This window comes from Aspergillus neoniger, assembly GCF_003184625.1.
Source record: "Aspergillus neoniger CBS 115656 unplaced genomic scaffold BO87scaffold_14, whole genome shotgun sequence".
Lineage (NCBI taxonomy): Eukaryota > Fungi > Ascomycota > Eurotiomycetes > Eurotiales > Aspergillaceae > Aspergillus > Aspergillus neoniger.
The window spans coordinates 698326-718788 of NW_020291142.1; the positions used below are offsets into that span (position 1 = coordinate 698326).

The 20463-nt window shown below is 49.3% G+C and overlaps 9 protein-coding genes across 9 annotated transcripts; 4 read left to right on the forward strand and 5 right to left on the reverse strand.

The window, feature by feature from the left end:
• Positions 1-2364: 2364 nt before the first annotated feature.
• On the reverse strand, positions 2365-3030 carry BO87DRAFT_45825 (uncharacterized protein). The gene has a single exon (XM_025628862.1). The coding sequence runs from the start codon at positions 2957-2959 to the stop codon at positions 2549-2551; it is 411 nt and encodes a 136-aa protein (XP_025480408.1). The 5' UTR covers positions 2960-3030; the 3' UTR covers positions 2365-2548.
• A 1198-nt stretch (positions 3031-4228) lies between these two features.
• Positions 4229-4875, forward strand: BO87DRAFT_45835 (uncharacterized protein). Its single transcript, XM_025628867.1, has 2 exons — positions 4229-4242; positions 4324-4875. The coding sequence occupies exon 2, from the start codon at positions 4395-4397 to the stop codon at positions 4704-4706; it is 312 nt and encodes a 103-aa protein (XP_025480409.1). The 5' UTR covers positions 4229-4242; positions 4324-4394; the 3' UTR covers positions 4707-4875.
• A 237-nt stretch (positions 4876-5112) lies between these two features.
• BO87DRAFT_376239 (YjgF-like protein) lies at positions 5113-5919 on the reverse strand. Its single transcript, XM_025623249.1, has 3 exons — positions 5650-5919; positions 5418-5567; positions 5113-5362 (listed from the first exon to the last, which is right to left on the reverse strand). The coding sequence occupies exons 1-3, from the start codon at positions 5812-5814 to the stop codon at positions 5258-5260; spliced, it is 420 nt and encodes a 139-aa protein (XP_025480410.1). The 5' UTR covers positions 5815-5919; the 3' UTR covers positions 5113-5257.
• Positions 5920-6635: 716 nt separating this feature from the next.
• BO87DRAFT_458734 (uncharacterized protein) lies at positions 6636-8240 on the forward strand (the record flags this gene model as incomplete). The annotated part of the gene is made up of 4 exons (XM_025628894.1): positions 6636-6969; positions 7066-7372; positions 7448-7589; positions 7665-8240. The coding sequence occupies 4 exons, from the start codon at positions 6636-6638 to the stop codon at positions 8238-8240; spliced, it is 1359 nt and encodes a 452-aa protein (XP_025480411.1).
• Positions 8241-8628: 388 nt separating this feature from the next.
• BO87DRAFT_415660 (uncharacterized protein) lies at positions 8629-11250 on the reverse strand. The gene has a single exon (XM_025626702.1). The coding sequence runs from the start codon at positions 10993-10995 to the stop codon at positions 8779-8781; it is 2217 nt and encodes a 738-aa protein (XP_025480412.1). The 5' UTR covers positions 10996-11250; the 3' UTR covers positions 8629-8778.
• Positions 11251-11428: 178 nt separating this feature from the next.
• On the reverse strand, positions 11429-13516 carry BO87DRAFT_376242 (ESCRT-II subunit protein VPS36). Its single transcript, XM_025623250.1, has 2 exons — positions 13133-13516; positions 11429-13081 (listed from the first exon to the last, which is right to left on the reverse strand). The coding sequence occupies exons 1-2, from the start codon at positions 13274-13276 to the stop codon at positions 11447-11449; spliced, it is 1779 nt and encodes a 592-aa protein (XP_025480413.1). The 5' UTR covers positions 13277-13516; the 3' UTR covers positions 11429-11446.
• A 518-nt stretch (positions 13517-14034) lies between these two features.
• BO87DRAFT_386346 (SAC3/GANP domain protein) lies at positions 14035-15694 on the forward strand (the record flags this gene model as incomplete). Its single annotated transcript, XM_025624755.1, has 3 exons — positions 14035-14107; positions 14164-15424; positions 15478-15694. 3 exons carry the CDS (start codon positions 14035-14037, stop codon positions 15692-15694), a joined length of 1551 nt encoding a protein of 516 aa, XP_025480414.1.
• Positions 15695-18568: 2874 nt separating this feature from the next.
• On the forward strand, positions 18569-19384 carry BO87DRAFT_45946 (uncharacterized protein). The gene has a single exon (XM_025628960.1). The coding sequence runs from the start codon at positions 18628-18630 to the stop codon at positions 19108-19110; it is 483 nt and encodes a 160-aa protein (XP_025480415.1). The 5' UTR covers positions 18569-18627; the 3' UTR covers positions 19111-19384.
• Positions 19385-19693: 309 nt separating this feature from the next.
• BO87DRAFT_386347 (uncharacterized protein) lies at positions 19694-20298 on the reverse strand (the record flags this gene model as incomplete). Its single annotated transcript, XM_025624756.1, has 4 exons — positions 19694-19741; positions 19779-19811; positions 19940-19956; positions 20061-20298. 4 exons carry the CDS (start codon positions 20296-20298, stop codon positions 19694-19696), a joined length of 336 nt encoding a protein of 111 aa, XP_025480416.1.
• Positions 20299-20463: the final 165 nt, after the last annotated feature.

A 20463-nucleotide genomic window follows, 5' to 3' on the forward strand; every position in this document is an offset into this window, starting at 1 on the left:
AGCCAGTCGTTGAGATTGCTGATGCATGGGGTCGGTGGTTGGAAATTCGAATAGTCTAACCCCCGGGCTATATAGATGTCCTATTCCCGGCGTTTTCGTATATCCACCTCTCCACGAATTGAACCACTTAAAGCGAACCTATCTCAATCGAAGGATGGCGCGAGCGATGGCGATATCCCGAATCGGTCGACGGCTGGGGATGCGATGACAACGGTCGGTAAGCTTCCTGGTCTATTGAGTCGAACAACAACCAGAAAGTTTGCAGATATCACAAAACTATATCACCAAAAAATCCCCGAATCAAAAGTATCGATAGCGACAAGCTCTAGTAGTGCACTGACAGCTGACGGATGGATGTGCGCGCACCAACGGCGGGAGTTCGGTATAAACAAAGCGGGTTCAAGGAGCGGCAGGGGGTGTGGTCGATGAGAAACCAACAGTAACCCCTCACGAAAAACTACCAGCAAACAAAACAATAACGAGTGTAGAGGCGGTAAGGAGCGAGCGACAAGATCTAAGAAAGGGATGTTAAGTGAGAAAAACGGCCGTGGAGAGGGGGGGAAAGGTGGAGGTGGTAATGGTAGTGGAGGAGGGGGGTGGGTTGTTATGTTGAACGGCGGTTGGAGGTGGTGGTAGTACCTGAAGAGGGCGCGCGACCGTGGGAGGGGGATGGGATGCAAGGAGAGAAAGGCTGAGGATGAATTGGCAAGTCCCAACGGCTCGTTGACGTAGAAAAGGTGTTCGCAGGTGGGCTACGTCAACGAAGCACCGGCGCTGGCGAAGCAAAAACGGGGCGAAGAGGGGGGGGAAGAGAGAGGAAGAGAGAGGAGGAGGAGGGGGGAAAGGATGGTAGTAAAGAATGAAAAGAAAGATAGGCGATGCAAAGTGAAGAAGCAGAAGAAGAATAATAATAATACCAAAGGAAGGACGGGAAAAATCAAAATCAAAAAAATGGTGGTAGTAATTAGGAACAGTAATAATAACAACAGCACTAAAATGAATGAAAGGAGAGTGAGAGGGAAGGGGAGATTACTTCTGGCTGGCGGTTTGGATTAGTTTGGCTTAGTTGGTTTGCCGGTCCGTGTCATCGCCTTTTTTTGGTAGATTTGATTATTTTGGGGCCCGGCTTTTACTTTTTGACTTTACTTTACTTTACTTAGCTCTTACCACCACCACTTGGATTTCCGGGTTGGGCTGTGGGAGTTGTGGTTTGGTACCACTGGAAAAAAGGGGGGGGGAGGAGGGAAGGAAGGGAAAAATGCACGGCAGGGGAAAAACGAGGCACACCAAAGCAGAGGGGGGAAAAGGCAGGAAGCACGCGGGAAAAGCAAAGGAAAAGGCCGTGGCTACAATGCCAACCACCCCATGACAAGGCCATAAACCACACGCACCGGGTAGAGGTGGGCCCCCTTCCACTTTGCCCCACCTCTTGCCGTACGGTATTGTACCTTGGTTGCCGTATCTTCACCTCGCATCCTCATTAGCCCAATTGCACATTTGCTCACTCACTGACGACAAATGCCCGCAACAACCTGGGGTTGAGCATGTTCTAGGTCTTTGCTATTTGATACTGGAGTTGCTGTCGTTGCTGTCGTTGCGTGTCACCGGTTCTGGACTCTCTGCCTACACCTCATGCACTACAAGTCATTACATCCCGGCTAATATGTATGAGTGTATTTACTAATGGCCGAATGAATGAATGGATAGTGTGAACGGACAGTATGTGCGTGTCTAGCCGGAGGAACGTCCCAATGGAGAAGGCATGTACGCATGCCGTCCTGGTCGAACCCCCCATCAAAAGGTACACTGGTACACTAGATGCCAAACGATCAATAGTATACGGAGAAGAGAGCTTATTTGGGTACTGACCATGGCCGCGCTCCGTCTAAAGTGCAGTATCTATCTACAACGGCGCACATCAAGACCAACTCCGAGCTCGCTACCGCTGGAACTATTGAGAACACCCTCACCCCGAGTGGTTCAGGCCATAGATCGCATGATATGCAGTGGACAGGACTCTTCTTTGGGGAGTCTAGACGTTGAAAGAGGGGTAGCATGGTGTATTTCGATCGACATACTAGGGTCTCGTCAACCGAACAGATATGGAGCACAAGGTGTCAATCAGGTATCTCCTCTTCACAGATCGGGAACTCCTCCGCGCACTTTGTGTGCAGTGTAAAGCAGAACATGGCAGGGTATACTACATGTAGGCTGCGGGGCTGTCATATGCCCTGGCAGTTTGCTCGAGGCTGGGTTGATGCCGCAGCATGCAGAAGGTGCATAGAATCAGGAAGACGACACAGCCCGGCAGTTGCACTACCTCACGGAGCCAGAGAACGATTGGTGGCGATGTTGACAAAGTGTCCAATCATTCCGGGATGTCGCAGGGGAATGGGAAGGAAATTAACCCATCAAAGTCGGCTCGTATGGGGAGATAATGATCGCGGTTTAAGGAATGGGGAAGATTGATGCTTAAACTTGAAGTGGGATCCTCAAAATTCAGGCATGTCACGGAGGATTCAAGAATACATACTTGACTTGACTTTACTCACACACTGGACAGGTAGCACAGCGTAAAGTGGCCGGTGAGAGTGGCCAGGGACAATTGCCGATCAGCAGTGGTACGGCGCGCATCGTAATTCCCGCCTCGCACGCCAGCCTCTTCTGCAAAGGGCATAATTCCGTCAAGGTTCGGACCACCACAAGGCCTAGACTGACGGCGTCGTTTTAGTGTGGGTGGTTCCTGGATGGATGTGGGGATAGCCCCGGTGCGTGGTGATACGGGCAACACAAGTGCTGCAGCCTGCTCGACGGGCTGGCAACTGAGCAAAAACAACTCCAGGCAAGGATCATCAAGAGAGAAAGAGAGAGAAAATCGCATGGCTTGGTTCGGTTCGAACAGGCGAGCAAAAGGGATTTTTTTTTTTCGTAACTTGGATCGGAGGAATGTGATAAGCATGGGGTTATGCACCTGCCAGCCAAGATAATGCGGTCGGGTGCATTCCCTCCTCCTTGAGAAGGAAAGCCGTGTTTCTTTCCTCTCTGCCTAACATTACAAACACCAGCAAAGAAATAAAAAATCCAAGAAAATAAAACAAAAAAGTAAGATTATTGATGCCCCTTCCCCTCCCGCCCGCCGGGTTGAGTCAGTCACAATGATGGCCATCCACCCCCGGCTGTCTCACCATCCCTTCTTAACCCCAAAGCATCCAATACCATCCGTGCCTCGTACGGAGCCACTACGTATGCGCACCCGTCCCATCCATTCTACCGGTATGCAACAGGCCTTACTATTCAAGATGAGATACCTGTCAAGCTCCATGACATGTGTATGTGGTGTGCTAATATGCTGGTAGCACTGCATCTTGGGAAATTCTAGTTGCTGCCTTCAAGACAATCCTCTTCCATTCAGAAGCTAGTGGCGGACACTATTGACCTCAGGTCCTTTCGAGAACGTGCTCCATTCCGTTAGTCCTGGGCTAATTTCTTAGCCTACACACGAAGGATGGGAGGGGGGCCCTGCTCGACACTCAGACTCCAGCAAGACCCAGCCCGGTTAACGCTGGGCGAGGAAGACGATGGAAGGCATGTTCATGTCTTACACCACGTGCATGCCCAGCGGCGCCAACCGTCACAAGCAGGGAAAAATAAGAGTTGTACGTACTATCTTCTTCTTCTAACCCGCCAGTCGGTGCTGGTTTTTTTTTGACAGCGCGGCAATCATCGATCTTTTTCTCCCTGACATGATTGGAATGTCAGAAATGCAGGAGAGTCGCTCACAGCCCCTGCTGGGGGGCCGCCGTCAGGGCTGAAACAATGGCTCTTTCCATCCCTTCGGTCTCAGAATTGCCACGAACAGAGTCGTACAAAAATTCCACAGATCGCGTATTGGCTGAGACTCTTGGTACCCAAGGCCAGCACAGTCAGAAAGGATTTGCAGGAGCGCCCCATGGTCATTGCTTCTTCGAGTGTTGGATCTCACGAACAGCATGGCCTAGGGCGATGTGCGACTCTAGAAGGCTGACGGTCAGAACTGCTTCAGCAGCATATGCAGATCGGGAAAGTCAAAGCTTCGATAAGACCCAAATCCAGATGGGTTCCTCTGTAATACTTAGGAGTTGGATCGTCGTTCGCCTGAGTTGAGTAGAGACGGTGGACATTTGGTGATACTACTAAGAAAGCTAGCACCCACGGAACTCCGTCCAGCAGTGGCACCATTGTTCGCGTTGCTATTTTAATCTTGTAGGCTGAGTCCATTCAAAGAGCGTCTTCGAGTCTAAGCCTTGGACGGACGTAAGACCACACACTGACCATTTTCACTAGGCTATTGTATCTTGAGGACCTCTACCGCAAGGCCCATCACACATATCTCCATCCTGATACCATTATATCATATGCTAAATGCGACCAGTTCCTGGGACGGGGGATATGACCCTGAATCTAATGAACCATGGACAAAAGCTGCCAACGATCCAAGGACTGGGAAATTACTTCAAACCGGCACTAAACCTGTTCCTGACTTCTGCCCCACCGTGGCCCTTGGTTCCATTGGTTGGTGGTCGGCTCTTGGCGCGTGCATTGCCCCCATGCGGACTAGCCTCGCCCATTTTGAGGCCAGCGATTCCCTCCATCTCCAGCAGATCCAATCCTGGAGACAGTCACGATGTTCGGATCAGAGCCTGAAAAAAGGTCGACCAGTTCAGTAGTTGCAGTGGACTATCCCTGAACTGTTCCAACTGCAAATCCTGACAATTCAGCTTCCTACCAGCTTATACGAAAGGCCACTCTGAGATGGAGAACTATGCTAATAATAGCGGATCAGTTCTTCTTATTTGACCCATGACCCGTTTGAGCTGAATCTGTGCTTTTACCGACCCAGCCGATCTGAGACACAATGGTTCGCTTAGCTACGATAGAGGATCCAACATAGAGCACGGAGGTCGGAGTAAATAGCACGAATGATCTTCTCGCATCAGCCATCTGAGCTGCATCCGACAGCCGGTGTCGCATTAGACATAACTAAGCCCAGCTGCCGCTCGAATCCATGCATAAAGCCACCGTTGGCATTCCGATACCTAGCATTAGAAATCGGGCTTGTCGACGCATAGGCTATTCATACCAGGCTCGCCGGTCTATCCGTTGTCTACAGCCAAGATGCAGAGTATATGCACATAAGCAATGTTTGTCTGCATTTGTCCGGTTATGTACTCGCATAGCATCACAGTCATATCCAGGAACCTGCTTCTTTGCTTGCTTCTCACAGACGAGAACCCCGACTTGGCACGCTGCTCACCACCCCAGCACACTCAATCTCCACATCAGTCCCCAGTGGCAATGTCTTGACCGCAACGCATGTACGAGCCTTGGTTCGTCAGTAAGTATGTGACTCTGCCCAGGGGCAATCAGGCGAAACGCACCGGCTTCGGATCCGCGAAAAAGGAACTATAGACTTCATTGATAGCGGCAAAGTCATTCATATCAGCCAGGAATATGTTGACTTTCACGGCATCCTGAAGACTAGAGCCGCCTGCTTCAAGGACGGCACTCAGGTTGTTGAGGATTTGTTTCTGGACCTCGTTAGCTGAGTAGCTTTAGGCACACCCTTGGTTAGGGATATTTATTTGGGTTATGTAGGAATGAATGATGTACCGTTCTTTCTTGGATTGATCCCTCAATCATCTTGCCTGTAGCAGGGTTCACGCCCACCTGCCCAGAGCAGTAGACCATGTCGCCGACGACGATGCCCTGGGAGAGGAATGGCGGTGGGAGAGGGGCCTTTTGGGTGCGGATGGGGATTCTGGTTGCTTTGGACATTGTGAATTCGGTAGATGATGTAATTTTCACTTTCTGGCAGTTGATATGATCTATATTGATTCCTCGAAAGGCAGTAATGCTTCGATAAATATACCTGGAGAAGGGCGAAGGTTGATGATAAGCGGGGAAGTTGGAGGAGTCGCGCTTATCATGAGTTGTGACCCACCGTGATGTGACTAAGAATGCTGGCGATAATGAGGAGATCGTGCACACCATAGAGATGAAACCCTATGACAATCATGGATATTTGGGTATAGACTCTTGATTGCTGATACTATGAATAACATTGATACGTACTAATTCGGTTAGGAAGAGTTGTTATTAGATCTGGCAGTACCAAACGGTTAAACCAACTGATAACCGTGCCACAACTATATATCTTCTTCACAACCGCCAATGTTGCTCGCTGGGAACAACACCGCAACCCTAGATTTCGTGCTCTGAAGCACATCACGCAAACACCATTTAGCTCGAGAGAACCTCATTAATATAGTTCACTTCTGTAAATCTAACACAATGACACTCTCCTCCAGCTGCATTCCAACACCACATTCACAGTTCTCGTGCAACGCAACCACGAACTTCCTCATCTTCAAACATCATAAACGGATCAGTCTCCGCCAGATGTCTCCGCATTAGCAGATATCACAACCAGTGCACGCAGATTCACTCTCCTAACACAAGATGGCCTTTGCCACGACGACTCAACACGTCCACAACTCATCTTTTGAATGCACTCTGTGCTGGTAGATGCAGACACGTCCCTATCCTTCTTCCCATCCTCATTTTCCTTCTATATGCATTCGTGAACCACCGCAATCATGGATCCCAGGGGGATGCGGAAGAAGGTGGCCGAAGCGGCTGCGCGTCTCAGACTCTCCAAAGCCAGGAGGGACCTCGCGAAGCTGAAAGCTGCGAAAAAGATGATTGAAGAGGAGCGAGCAGAAGCAGCTGCAGAAGAAAGAGCTGCCGCGGAATTTGACAATACTGAATACATCAGATGGCCAGCCTTCAGAGTCATGGAAACGATCCCAGAGGTTTCTGAGACAAAATCCGTTGATATCCAAGTCCACGGCATGAAAGCCAGGGTTTATCTAAGCCGTCCTGACGAAGATATCGTGCCTCTGCGATACCTCAAGAGAGCAGACAAAGATAGTGAGTCTATATACCCACCAGAGCGCATCCAACACTATCCATATCTTGGCACATAGGTAAAACAACTCAGAAGGAGCAAAGCTAACTCAAGTCTAGAGATCGTCCATCGCGCTGTCTGGATCTTCCGCAACGCCAGAAATGGACGTCGAGTCAATCAGAATAAATGGCCTACCCTCGAGACCATTTTCTTCGACGTCTTCCGTAACCTTAAGGATTCTCCTCAGTGGGATAAAGGTCTCTTCGAGGACGAGGCAGGAAGTGCTGCAACCTGTCCAACCAACCTTGACTTCAGACAAGCACGTTACAACCAAGACAACGTACTTCATGCTCTCATATCCGAGCTGTTCTTCAATGTGGATGTCATGCACCCGACTTCAAAACCTATGCTTTGGTTCCACCTCTAGTACGTAACAACATCAACCCTAACAGACCCTACACAGCAACGATACACTAACCTCATCACCTCCCATCCAACCAGCCCCAAAGTCATGGGAGAATACCTCGAATATTGGACCGGCTACAAAGAGAAACGTCAAGACGGACCCTGTACCTCCGGCCGCGTCGTCGTTGATTATTACCCCGATGCTATGTACGCACGCACCGTCCTGCCAATGACAACTGTATAGTCTCCCCCCCTCAACCCTCCTATTCCATCTCCCCAAAAGACCTTCCAACCCACTAACACGACCCCTTAGACTCTAACCGACAACCAACCACTCCACAAAACCCTCTCCCAAAACTTCCAACTGCACCTCGGCCAACTCCTAACCAACCTGCACCACATGCACATCCACCGCCACCACCTCCCCGACCAAGAGGTCTTCCTCATCAACCTTCACGGCAGCAGACTTCACGTCCAACGCGCCATATTCCCCAGTTCCAAGATCTCACGCATCTACTGCAAAAAGTACAAGCCCGTCGACACTTCCAACACCGAACTGCACACCTTCCGCGCCGGAGACGCCACTCGTCGCTACACCGAGCAAGATCTCGAGCACGATATCGATCAACTCGATTGGCTACACACTCTCAAAGAGGAGAGAAATGAAGCTCCGGACGAAGATGACGCTCCCGTGTTCCGCATGCTCGCTAGCAAGGAGTATGATCTCTGGAAAAAGAGTGATTGGCATGCCGCGTTGAAGTTGTTGGCTGGCCTCAATCGTTATTTGATGGGCGGCCGCGCTAAGTGTGGTGTCATGCAGAATATGTTTGAGAAGTTTCCGCTAGAGGAGTCGCAGCCTGCGGAGTCGTCGTCTGCGGCTAGGCGCTGAGGGGGTGAGGGATGGATGGTGGCTTTTGTGCTGCTAGTGCGATAGGCGTTGGGGACGTGACGTGACGTGTTCTCCTCTCGTCTTAACTTTTCTTTTCGGTACTCTCTTGCTTTCTTCATGGCTTGCACTTTGCTTGGCCTTTGCTTTGCTCTTCGTTGGGCCTTTGCTTACACTTGGCTTGCACCTTGGCTTTGCATAGATTTGACTTTGCTTTGTCCTTGCTTGCACCTTGCTTTGCATTCACTTTGCATTTACTTAGCCTTTGCTCGCACGTTGCCTAGCCTTTGCTTTGTTTTTACTTTGTCTTTGCTAGCTATTTGTCTTCGTTTTGCTTTCTTGTCTTTTGCTCATACAAAATTGATGTACCCATAGCATAGCGGGAAGATGGCGTTAATGGAGCAGATAGCGTAGCCTAGTTTTCAATGGAAAATGTAACTCTAACTACAGAGAGGAGACGCACTACATAGTACATACTCGTCATTGTCATGGCAAAAGTCACCTCGAATAGTCATACAGTTTTGTACGAAGACGTCCAAATTTAGTCTCCATGACGCCGCTCAGACTCAAAGGCCGTAAAAGCATCAATACCCCGGCCATCCTGTCCTCCCGTGCGGAAGTATTCGACAACAACACCTATGGCGTAGCATGTTCCTGCGGTAGCTACGCCACTGAACAGCATCCTGCGTAGAGCCTGGCCAGCTCTTGATTGGCGTTTCGAAGAAGAGCCCTTGGCCCGTGAAGTCTCGTCTGGAAATTCGATCTGATGATCAGGAGCTTGGCTGGAGAAATGCTCCTGCGGTATCTGGGTAGGTGATGTAGATTGTTTCAGAGTTTCACTGCTTCGGACATCGGGGCTAGCTTCAATTTTGTCCGCTGCTTTGGAAGGGAGAGCGGAATTATCATGCACCGAACTGCTGGATTTTCTGAATACAAGAATATCCCCACCACCGGAAACAATTTCGTAACCATCGATACGCATTCTCGCAAAATGGGTTAGGAACTTGGCAGGGGCATTCAGGCGACCTAGAATTTCTGCCGGGTGGATTGTCTCGTCTGAAGCCTGGAAAGACGAGCTCGTCTCCGCCTCGTTTACTTGAAGGGTCGAGGGATCATATGCAAGGACTCTATAGGTTTCACTTGACGGGCTGCCAGCGAGCGGCTGCTCAATGGTAGTAGTTTGATCGAAGTTCTTGGTAGCTTCCTGCTTTCCAGACTGGAGTACCTGTGAAGCTTCCCAACTTTCTGCAGTTTGTTGATTGGGCTGTACACCAACGTCTGATTTCTCTGGCATGATGGCCTCGTCAGATGCGCCGACAGTCTCATGCTTTTGAAACTTGCTTCGAACGCTCTGGGCGTCAATGTCACCAGCGGGATCGACAAATGAATCGAACCTATCGTCGAGAGATTGACGGATCTGCTTCTCAATCTCAGGGTCAATACTAGGCTTAGCCAAGTATTGTGAACGAATATCACTGGCATTCAGGATGTCTAAATCCTCCTCCCTCTCTGCTTGCACCCTGTCTTGTTCGTGTGCTGTACTTAGAGGGCTTTCAGGCACCTCTAGAGATCTCATCGAAGCCTCATTGCTTGGTTGATCTCCAAACGAACGACTTTTGACTGGCGCTTCTAGGTGATCATAGGTGACGCGTCCACCGCTCATTGTGAGATCCTGAAGCTTAGGTTGATCGGCCATGATCGCTTCTGAGAGACTGCTAAGTTTCTCAGACACATCTCTCTGGTCTTTCATAGTATCAATTGATGGCTCCAAAGCTTTGTAGCGAGCTTCTGTTGGTGACTCCGGTTTCTGCACCTCAGGAGTTTGGAAGGGCTCATCCGCGACTGGCGCCACCTCAACACGTTGTTGCGATGTTTCTTCTGTCCTATCGTTTCCTGATCCTGTTGCCGGCCTAGGCTCTGAAATTGTTCGTTCAAATGGGGATAGATAGCCGGTGGGCCCAGAATGAGGCTTCTGGGCCCCGTCCGATGTATCAATGTCGTTCCCGCGAGAATTCTTTGCTGTGGCCACCGGCTGCTCAGTATCCTTGGGTATCATACGGCCACTAACAGGGTCGAATTCATAGTCTGGTCGACCTGTCTCTGATACAGTCTCGTCTGAAGATGGGACCCTGCCACTCACGTCTGGTTGTGGCTTCTTGGGCGATTCCGAAGAGTCCTTCGAGACTGCAGTAGTGGCCTTTGGGCGTGCTGTTGTATCCATGGTGCTTTCCGACTTGTCAAGACCTAGGAAAGAACGACAAATGGAGGTAAAGGCATTATCAAGCTTCTCGAAGGAGCTAAATGGCTGCAACCTTCTTCCGAATAATGCTGCGTAGGGATCCTTATCAATCTCCCTCTTGATCTGGTTCATTCTCTCCTTGATGCGGGACCTTTCGGCCTCCCAAAAGTCACCCTTAATACCATTTCTCTTGTAAAATTGAAAAGACTTGTCTCGATCATAGCCCGGTCCGTAACCTCGGAACCCCCATGGATTCTGACTTTCGTACACATTCGCTTTCCGCGGACGTGCGGGCTTCTCACGAAGCTTCGAAAGACAGTATCGTCTGTGCTTATCTATCTGCTTCTCCAGATACTCGTAGTTTATCCTCTCGCCCGGACCGCGCCATATGTGACGGCGCTGGCAGGAGGACTTCAGATGTTGAGATGATGCGAAGAGTATGGCTTGGGGATAAGCTCTGGCCAGGGCCGTGGAACGTCTGACGGCCCTGATATTTGCAACTGCGGTTGTATAGATCATAGTTGAGGCTCGTGAGGACTCTGTGTTTGAAGTATATAAGCTAGAATAGAAGGATGCTAAGCAAGGAGTGATGAAGCTCTTCGACCACGACGTCAGACCGGATTCGGACGGCCACTGAGCTGTCTTCGGTTACATCACAGGGGACGATTAGGGGTCAGGAGGGCCGCTACAAGGACAGTAACCACAAAGTAGAAACTTTTATCTGAGAGATAGCTAATCAGTTTATTGGAAAGAGAGCTAGAATACTGATGAACGAAGCATGGAGTGACTTGGAAGTGCAAGGGAGGGAGAGAGTTGGCAGCTGATAAGGCGGAGAGAGCTCCGATAAGCCAATCACGGGGCAAACGCGGGGTTGTCGGTCTACAGCTATGCCTCAGGCAGAAACTCAAAGTAGAAGTTGCTCGCTCAGAATCATCATATGTGGGATTCTTAGTCAAAATTCCCGTCATCTCTATATGTCATGGTTGTCTATGCTAACTTTTGCAAGTCCTAGATCATCCAATTCTTGCAGGTCTGGGTCAGACGCAATATAATTGAACCAGAACCGTAGCCCCTCAATTCCCTGTTCTCTGCAAAGGACTCCCTTGTCCTCTGCCATTTCCAACTCCTCCGCTGCAACACCCACACTCCATTTGAATCGCTGTGCCGCCTCCTGTGCGGTCACGGCGCGTCCAAACAGACGCCAGTCCCAGGCTACCGGCTCCGTGGGTGGCACTTGACGGAGCTCTGCCATCCAGTCTAGCAGCTGCCGAAGGGTCTTCTCATCAGTCCAGTCGTATCGTTGCACAACGAGCAGTCCACTCTTGAATCGACGCAGACGGACTGGCAACTTCAGTTTCTCCCATAGCTCCGCAGCCTTCTGAAAGTCCGAAGGGCTGACGAGCTCGACCCCGTTTCGGGACCGGTTGAAGATTGCCCACAAGTCGATAAGACTGATAATCCCGCCTTCTTTCTGTAAGATGCCCTTACGATCGTCGGTTAGATATTCTGCTAGATTTCGTGACAGTTCCGACAGATATAGGCTCTCTGCCCCGGACCCGAGCATATCTTTCGTTGTCACCATACCCAACGCCGCCGCTGATTCCGAAAGGACGGCGCTAGTTTCAGCAGAGCTCTCGTCACTAGCCATCCCAGACTCGCGGGCTAGCGTCTCAGCAAGCGCAACAATATGTTTCGCCGATGCCATAAGCGCTTCGAGATCCTCGAAAGCATTGCCAATGACGAGCTCATTGTTCTTACGAGCCTCAAGGCCTCGTCGCTCAAGCCCCGCAATGCCAACTCCCGGTGAGCGAGGCTGTGATGCTCCAGGGCCGTTCGCTAATGCAGGCACGGCTAAACCTTGAGCTTCGAGGCTTGACTGCGATGGTTGTTGTGGCACAGGCGGAGCATTGTAAAGAAGCCATTTCCGCTGGATCAAGGCGCCCTTCAACCTTTCAAGAAATATCTTTTCGCCACCTCCACGGAATGACAATTTCATGCAATCTTTGATTTGTTTGCTCTTTATACTGCCCTGATCAAAAACAGGGGCCGGGGATTCCGCACGGTAGTGATCGCCATTGGTGACCTTGAGGATATTTGCAGAGACCAAGGAAGCTCCACACATTTCACATTCAATGAGAGACGGATGGTTGACGAATGTGCAGCGAGGACATGACACTTGGGCACCATTTTGTGGAATCGTTAGGTTCTTGGGGCCATTATTCCCAAGTGAGGACTCTTGCCCAGGTTGAGAGATGGGTAGCGTCGCAACAGTACTCTCGCGACTTGTTGCAGCAGTGATTGCAGCCTTAAGGACAGTCGCAAAAGGGGGTTTGATACCACATGCCAGGCAAGGAGGTATCGGCGTGGACGCGGTAGCGGTGGACGGGTCGAAATTGGAGGGCACGGGATTGGACAAGGTGCATATAGGGCATACCCATGTCGCATTCACGGGTGGAGGAAGCCCCGCACTAGGATGAGACACGGACTTTGGGGTCAGGGGCGACTGCGATCGAGAGGGACTTGCGCCAGCGCTTTTCGACCGGTCAATGTTCTTCAGCGGTTTAGGGTATAGCGTAATCTTTGGAGAGGACTTCCAGAAGCTTGCCTATGATACATTAGATTTCAGGCCAGATTGCATGATTGAACCAGCACGTACTTGGTACTCTGTTCTATCAATATCCTTGAGGTCAATGCCAACTGAGTATTTCCGCGGCTCATCAACTGCTACATAACAGACACGATGCGAGGTCAAATAGGCATGGCCATTCTGATAATTGGGGATTTTATATTTTCTGATCATGCAAGAGACATTAACAGTCAGCAATTGAGAAGATATATACTGTGTCACTAAGGCTCGGTTCCAGAAGAAGTGAAATAGACCCAAGCATGGAGACCACCGATGCAGCAGGTGAAGTAACAACCGGCTACTCACCCTTCGTACAACCCCACCGCATCCTGGACAAAGAGTAAGGTCTCGTCGGGCAACAGCGAGGGGCGAAGCGCAGTTGTCAGATCCAAAGGCTTGAAGAACATCTAGTAAGATCAAGCAGCATCTCTTCACGATTGAAAGGGTGAAGAGGGGCAGAGTATACGAAAGCGAGATGCCTTGGCGCTGGTTGTATTGCTCGTTATCAGTCAGATCGGCGTGCTGATGTAATTTGTCTATATTGGGTAGGCGGTATCTTGTCTCCGTGCCAAGACGAAATCTCCGCCACCGAGACAAGTCAAGTGGGATCCAGCGTCACTAAGCGAGTCTCCCTCTCTCTCCGCTCTTCATCCTTATTCACTCACCCCGAAGCCTGGAGAACATACCCCTGTGGATAACTTACATATCATCTTGCCCCTTGTCTTGTTAGAAACAGACCGGCCGACCTTTATTTTCTCTTACATTCAGTGATACCTACTCGGCTCTGTTGGTGTAGGAATATGTTCTGACTGGCTCGAACCAAATCATTCGTAGTTAATACCTCTCTTTTCTGATTATCATCACTCTTCGCATTTCTTTATTGTCCCTTTCTGCACTGGCCCCTAAAATAGATCATCGTTTCTTCATTCATCATGAGCTCCGGCATCCCACCATGGCGTGTTGCGGCTTCAGCCACCGCTACCACCTCAATTCACTCTGGTCATGGTATGCTTCTCTTCCCGCCCGTGACATTTGTTCAGACTTGACTAACGTGGCAGCAGTGGCCCCAGCTTATATCCCAGTGCAAGCACGCCGTAGTATCGCGCCCACAAAAGCCACCAACCCTGTTCCTTCTTCTACACCCCCGACGATGTCTGCCGATGCCGCCACCCGCAAAAAAGTAGAATTTCCAGAAGCCGTCCGCAAATATGTGCAACGCAGCTTTGCGCCCGAAAACCGCCTTCCCACGGTCGACCGGAGTGAGATGGAGGCGAAACTCAAGTCGGTCATCACGGAGGCAGCAGAGGGTAATATGCTCGATAAGATCGACTGGGAAACCCTGCCTCTGCCGCAGGTCATGGTTCAAAACGACCGCAACATGGTGCTCGCCAGCCCAGGTGTCTCGACTTGGGCCACATTTGGGACACATTCGCCGAAGAAGTCCAGCACTCCATTGGTTGACTTATCGAAGAAGAGGAAATCGGTGGAGTACCACGGAGACGCGAGCAGCTGTCCACCATGGAGACAAACTAACAACCAGAATGCCTTTGAAGACCGAGTCACTTATCCTTCCACAGACAAGCGGCAGAAGATGGACAGTAAGAACCCAAGTAAGTCAAAAGCTAATCTGGAGATGCGGAGGAAACGTTTCGAGGACGCACAAGGACGACATGGATCTTCACCCTCCTCCCGCGGTGCATCACCGACCCCCAATGCAAACCAAGGCCCTGTTGTCGGAAGGTGCCAGGAGCTCGAGAAGAATTACTTCCGCCTGACTTCTGCACCGAATCCGGATACCGTTCGTCCCTTGCCGGTCTTGATGAAAACATTAGACCTACTGAAGAAGAAATGGAAAAAGGACAACAACTATGGCTATATCTGTGATCAGTTCAAATCCCTCCGTCAAGATTTGACTGTACAGCATATCAGGAACGAATTCACTGTCAGCGTCTATGAAATCCATGCCCGAATTGCCCTAGAGAAAGGTGACCTTGGTGAGTATAATCAGTGCCAGACTCAACTACGAGCGTTGTATGCACAGCAACTTGGCGGTCATCCTACGGAGTTCAAGGCCTATCGTATCCTCTATTTCATCCATACCCGCAACTGGACGGCCATGAACGATGCCTTGGCCGATCTAACTGCAGCAGACAAACGGGATCTTGCTGTGAAACATGCGTTGGATGTCCGTTCCGCTCTTGCTCTTGGGAACTATCACCGTTTCTTCCAGCTTTATCTCGACACCCCGAATATGGGGGCTTATCTAATGGATATGTTCGTGGATCGTGAGCGACTTTCTGCACTTGCAGCAATTTGTAAAGCGTAAGTTTCTGTTCTGACTCTACGTGTGACGGCCACTGACCTTGATAATACAGGTACAAACCTGATGTAAACATCCGTTTCATTACCGAAGAACTTGGTTTCGAGTCCGACGAGCAGAGCGCCCGCTTCATTTTGGACCATACTTCGGAGGACCTCCTCCAAGAGAAAGATGGCGTGGTGAGACTGCTTACGGGTGGCAGGGCCGGCCAACTGTTCGAAGGAGCCAAGGCCGAGGCCCACCGAATCGTCGATATCAAGGGACAGATCTAAGTTCCGTATCTCTCGATTTTACTTATTTTTTCTTTTCCTCCTTGCAACCTGCGGTTTCACTTTCACCTTCCGACACCCCTTTCACCATTCTGGATACTTCTAGCACACCCCAGCTTTCCCCTATTCTGTTCGTTTCTTCAGGGCGCTTGGAGTTCTGTTCGTTTTATTTCCTTGCTTCCGGCATTAGAGGCGTCCTGCATTAACCGCTTACGATCTGAGTACATATACCCATTTTGACTTGAAGAGGATTGGTAGTGCACAGAGAAAAAAAAAGTCGATGGATAGAAGGCAGAAGTGGGTATAAGGGAAGGCGTCTGACGTTTGTTTGATAACATTTCGGTAGCGCAGCTGTCAATACAATGATCATTGTCAATTCTAAAACACGAAAAGTATGGGCAGCAGCCCCATTGTACCCACCACAGCGTCAACTGATACAAGTCTGTCTACTTAGGAAAAGATGAGAAACGGTCATCATCCCCTCTCGAACCTTATCACCCACCCTCAAACCAACAAAATTCCCACTCCCTTAAACATCAGACACATCCATTCACCCCAACATTATGTATCCAACAGGACATACAAAGTACTTACCACCACAATCGACCCACAGATGAGGGGTACGTCAAAAACAGTCACTAAGCAGTTACATAGATACCCCGCACCTCATCAACGCAAGCGAGATGAGATCAAAGTTACATGAAGGAGGAAGTAAGTCGACCGTTAGAGGATGATCTACAGTGATAAGTCAACAATGATCTATGTATCTACTATGTATGTATGTATCTATCTACCCTCGTACATGATACATGACACTATACTATACCCAGCTAGTTAGTAGTTAATCCACTAAATCTGACGAGTCTATCTCTCCCACTCCTAAGTAGATTGGTAGTAGATAGTCCTCCCTCCCCCCACCGGTCTAGACCCGTACTTTTGGGCCTTTTCATAAAGTACTTAGTACTTACTGTGGTAACTGAATGAGTGAGTGACCATGCATATACCTTCCGAATTAAGTAGATGAAGTAGATAACCGTTAGTATCCGATGGTGGCAAAAACCTGAAAAGACGAGACGAGACGGAAATCAAACCCGATGATCAGCTGTAGATCGATTTCGATCATCGCGAGTTAGATAAGTCCTAGATATAAATGGACGGATATTAGTTACTTACTACTAGATAGATACGTTGATTTGATCGGAGGAGGGGAAAGGAAGGGTGCATATGACATCTGGAGAATGATATATCAGATTTGCAGGATGATATGATATGGGGAGCATCTGCACGAGGCTGAAGATAGTATATGGTATAGGTGCTGTTTGGATTCGTCAGATGAGGGTTGTTTCAGTGCTTGTTTCATGGTCTATAATATTGAGGACTGAAACAATATGATAGTTGGTACTTTTCACGTGGTGGTGGTGCTGGTGCGGGGTTTACCAGAGTATAGTAGTAGTAATGGATGTTTAAGAATAATGATTCGCTACACACAAAGTAACAGCAGGACTTGATCTATGGATCGTGCTTCACATTAATGGGCTAAAATTACGCAATATCCTGTGGTACTGGCACAAAGTACAATCCGCTTTGTTGCTTTTTAGCTCAGCTACAGAGTACTTAACTCAGCTGGCTGGTGGGCTCGATGGATGGATCGATTTTACCCACATACATCCAGAGTGGCGAATAATACTAAGTATGATCCGATCAGCTGTGCGCTTATTCGGTCCAGCTATCTAAGTACCTACTAAATACTTTTGTAGGTAGCTAAGCTGCTGCAGTGTGCCTCGACTACTGTATCTAGTTAGTTAGCTACCTTTATCTTCCATTGGCTACTAACGGTAGATGGATAGACTGAAATTCTATTTTGTGGTGTGGCGTTGACTTCAGCTTTCGCTTGTTCCGCGTATCATCTTCTTTGTTTCTTTTTTCTTATTTCTTATACTCGCATATACGAGCAATAACCTTATGCGGACGGCATCTGGAATAAGCCCGGTTAGGGATTTGACTGGGTGCAGTGACTGGGCTTGTCTACTACCTGCAAGGGTGGTGTGTCTGTGAATGTGGATGAGGTGCAGGGTGTACAAGGTTTTTGAGAACTGGCCTGGGGGGGGGGAATGGAATGGATCTAGATGATTTGTGTAGTAGAGTCATATCTTGCTTGGAGAATCCATGTCATACTCTGCGGCTGGGGTATGCCACTACTGTAGGTACTGGAGGAGACAGAGATCGCGCGCATAATATATCTACTTTTGTAGACACGGAGGTAAATATTTGAGGCTGGATGCAAAGTACTAGACCTTTTAAAATCATGCTCGAAAGAGCTCAGTCGTCCCTTACAGCCTCGGTCATATTGAAAAAGGCGCGGATATACCTCTTTGCCTTGCCAACTAGCTAGCATTTGGGTTACAGCATTGTTGGGATCCAAACTAATCCATCTTGAGACGGAACTCCGGGGGATTTCCTTCAGACCTGATCATCCTCCATCTATACTAGATGGAGAAGAGACCCTGTGCCGATCCAAACTGATTGGAATTAGTGCTGGGTTGGGTTGACTGGATTGGGTAAAATCCAGGCATACAAACCATGGATGCGTTTCCAGCCTAAGTACCTTTTTCCCCGTCCGAGCTCCTTTGCAGAGTTTCAGGCTCGGAGGTGCAGCGGTACAGGGGAAATGATAGTCCAGGAGATGGGTAAATTAAAAAAAGATAAAAAATTGGGAGCAGTTCGTCCCTTTTCCGTTTTCTCTTCTCCGCTTAGTAAAATAAAATAAGATCATGAAGTCGTCGGGGTTAATTAAACTCTGCTACGATAAATCGAACAAGTCTAGATACTCTGTAGAACTGGTTACTAACTAGTTATTGAAACTAGTTGACACCTGAATCAGCCGGCAGTTGGCAGCCCTCCGTTAATTAAAAAGGAAGGGCACACAGACCACAGGAATGTGTGTGTGTGTGTGTCTGTGGTGTGGTGTGTGGATGGGCAAACTCGGTGTGTGTGTTGAACCCACACACACCTTCTTCCTTGCCCACCCGAGCAGCCCAATGACCATTCCTGCCCTGCCCGTCGCAACTCAGGTACGCTGGACCGGGGCCACTTGTGGCCCATACACAGTACGTACGCGCTGGGCTTTTGGTTTGTCTCCTGCAGAATCTGGGACACACACACCACACTACACCACACACAGGGGCTGCGAGCCATGGTTGTTTTTATTTCTAGTCTGTTCGGCTGATTCTTATCGCCTATCGATCGGGCGGGTTTCCAGCTGGACGGTGCCGGCCTTCTATACCACTCCCGGTTTAATGCGACGGGGGGAAAAGGGAATTTGGGAGGGGCGGTGGTTCACTGCTGCCCAACTGCGCCCAGGGGGAGGAAATATGAAAAGTAAAATAAGGGAAGTGAATAATGAACCCACCTTAACCTAACTAAAGGGAAAGGGGAAAATCATAATCAAGGAATAAAATCACTAACAAGAAAGAGGTAATAGAGTCAGGGATGACACTACCAACAGGGCTGGAAGCAGAAACAAACTAAGGAGTCTCAGCTAACTAAGTATTTACTTCCTAGTCCCTTAGCGACCAACCAGGGTGGACATCGGCCGTCATACCTTACGCGGTGCATCCATGCAGACGGCCGGGGAGCAGCTCCCGGTCTGCTGGTTGACTGGTGAATCAACTAAATAAAGGATTTTTAGGCACACAACCACCTGCTTTGGCGTCGAAGCTGAAGGAATTGACATTGGTGGGTGAGAAAAATTTATTGGATTTTGTAGGTGTGTGAGTGAGTGAGTGAGTGACTGACTGAATCTGTATGGTGTGCTTTGTAGATTTTGGGTCTTGATTGTTGGGATTTGATTGATGTATGGTATGTATTGAGGCAGGCAGCGTTGGGTAGGTTATAATATCATTATATTGTCTCCTTCTGAACCGCTCTTTTGTCTTGTCTTGTCTCGCAATCTTATGGATTTTCCTCATGGATGATTTGCCCCCATCACTATCACAATCACAATCACTTTTCTCCAAGCAGTTTGAGTTTGTCGTCATTTCCTCTGTTAGTCTAGGTTTAAAAAAAGAAAGTGAAGAAATAGACGCACTAGCTTCAAGGACCAGGCGATCCGAGCAGAAAACTAGTCCAGCCAGCCAGTCCAACGTCTATCACGATCTGCTACAAACCGGACATTGCCTTCCTTTGTTGGTAAGTGTATGTGCCTTCGACCGGCGGATGAAGTATCGCGCTCTGCCTATTTTCACTTACTTTTTCACCACCACCTCCTTTAATCCCAGTCATCTGGTTTTATACCCGCTTGTAACCCTTCTTTGGATCCTTCCTCGAGTTCGTTTTACTGCCACGAGGACAAAACCAACGCCATACTAACCTCCCTCATCTCCAATTCGCAGGTCGGGGAACCAACCAACCGGGAACGAGGGTGCTGGAGTACCCGCCACAGTTGAACCAGCAGTTCGATTTCTCGACGGCTTCCATCCTTCACACCCCACGACGGTCCATGCCATCCGGCCACTAATCCACTCAATCCACTTATTTGCCTCTCCTTCGTCTGGGTCACAGCCACCAAGTGCTCCCGCAAAGTGGTGGTAGGAGTCAGGACGGCCCATTATTCTCCTATCGCCGTGCCTTTGACTCGACCGCTTACTACTACTTACTTGCTGCCTCTCCCACCACCACCATCATCATCGTCATCATCGCCGCCAACTTTACTATCTTCCGACTTCCATAACCGGTTTTGTCGCAAGGAGCAGGCGAACTATCTGGTAACTCAA

Coding starts and splice junctions, on each gene's coding strand:
- BO87DRAFT_45825 (XM_025628862.1), bottom strand. CDS start 2,959: ATGCTTATCACATTCCTCCGATCCAAGTTACGAAAAAAAAAAATCCCT.
- BO87DRAFT_45835 (XM_025628867.1), top strand. CDS start 4,395: ATGCTAAATGCGACCAGTTCCTGGGACGGGGGATATGACCCTGAATCT.
- BO87DRAFT_376239 (XM_025623249.1), bottom strand. CDS start 5,814: ATGTCCAAAGCAACCAGAATCCCCATCCGCACCCAAAAGGCCCCTCTC. Junction 5,568..5,649: donor GATCAATCCAAGAAAGAACG/GTACATCATTCA, acceptor AACGAGGTCCAG/AAACAAATCCTCAACAACCT. Junction 5,363..5,417: donor TTTTCGCGGATCCGAAGCCG/GTGCGTTTCGCC, acceptor TGACGAACCAAG/GCTCGTACATGCGTTGCGGT.
- BO87DRAFT_415660 (XM_025626702.1), bottom strand. CDS start 10,995: ATGATCTATACAACCGCAGTTGCAAATATCAGGGCCGTCAGACGTTCC.
- BO87DRAFT_376242 (XM_025623250.1), bottom strand. CDS start 13,276: ATGATCAGAAAATATAAAATCCCCAATTATCAGAATGGCCATGCCTAT. Junction 13,082..13,132: donor TTGATAGAACAGAGTACCAA/GTACGTGCTGGT, acceptor AATGTATCATAG/GCAAGCTTCTGGAAGTCCTC.
- BO87DRAFT_45946 (XM_025628960.1), top strand. CDS start 18,628: ATGTGTGTGTGTGTGTGTCTGTGGTGTGGTGTGTGGATGGGCAAACTC.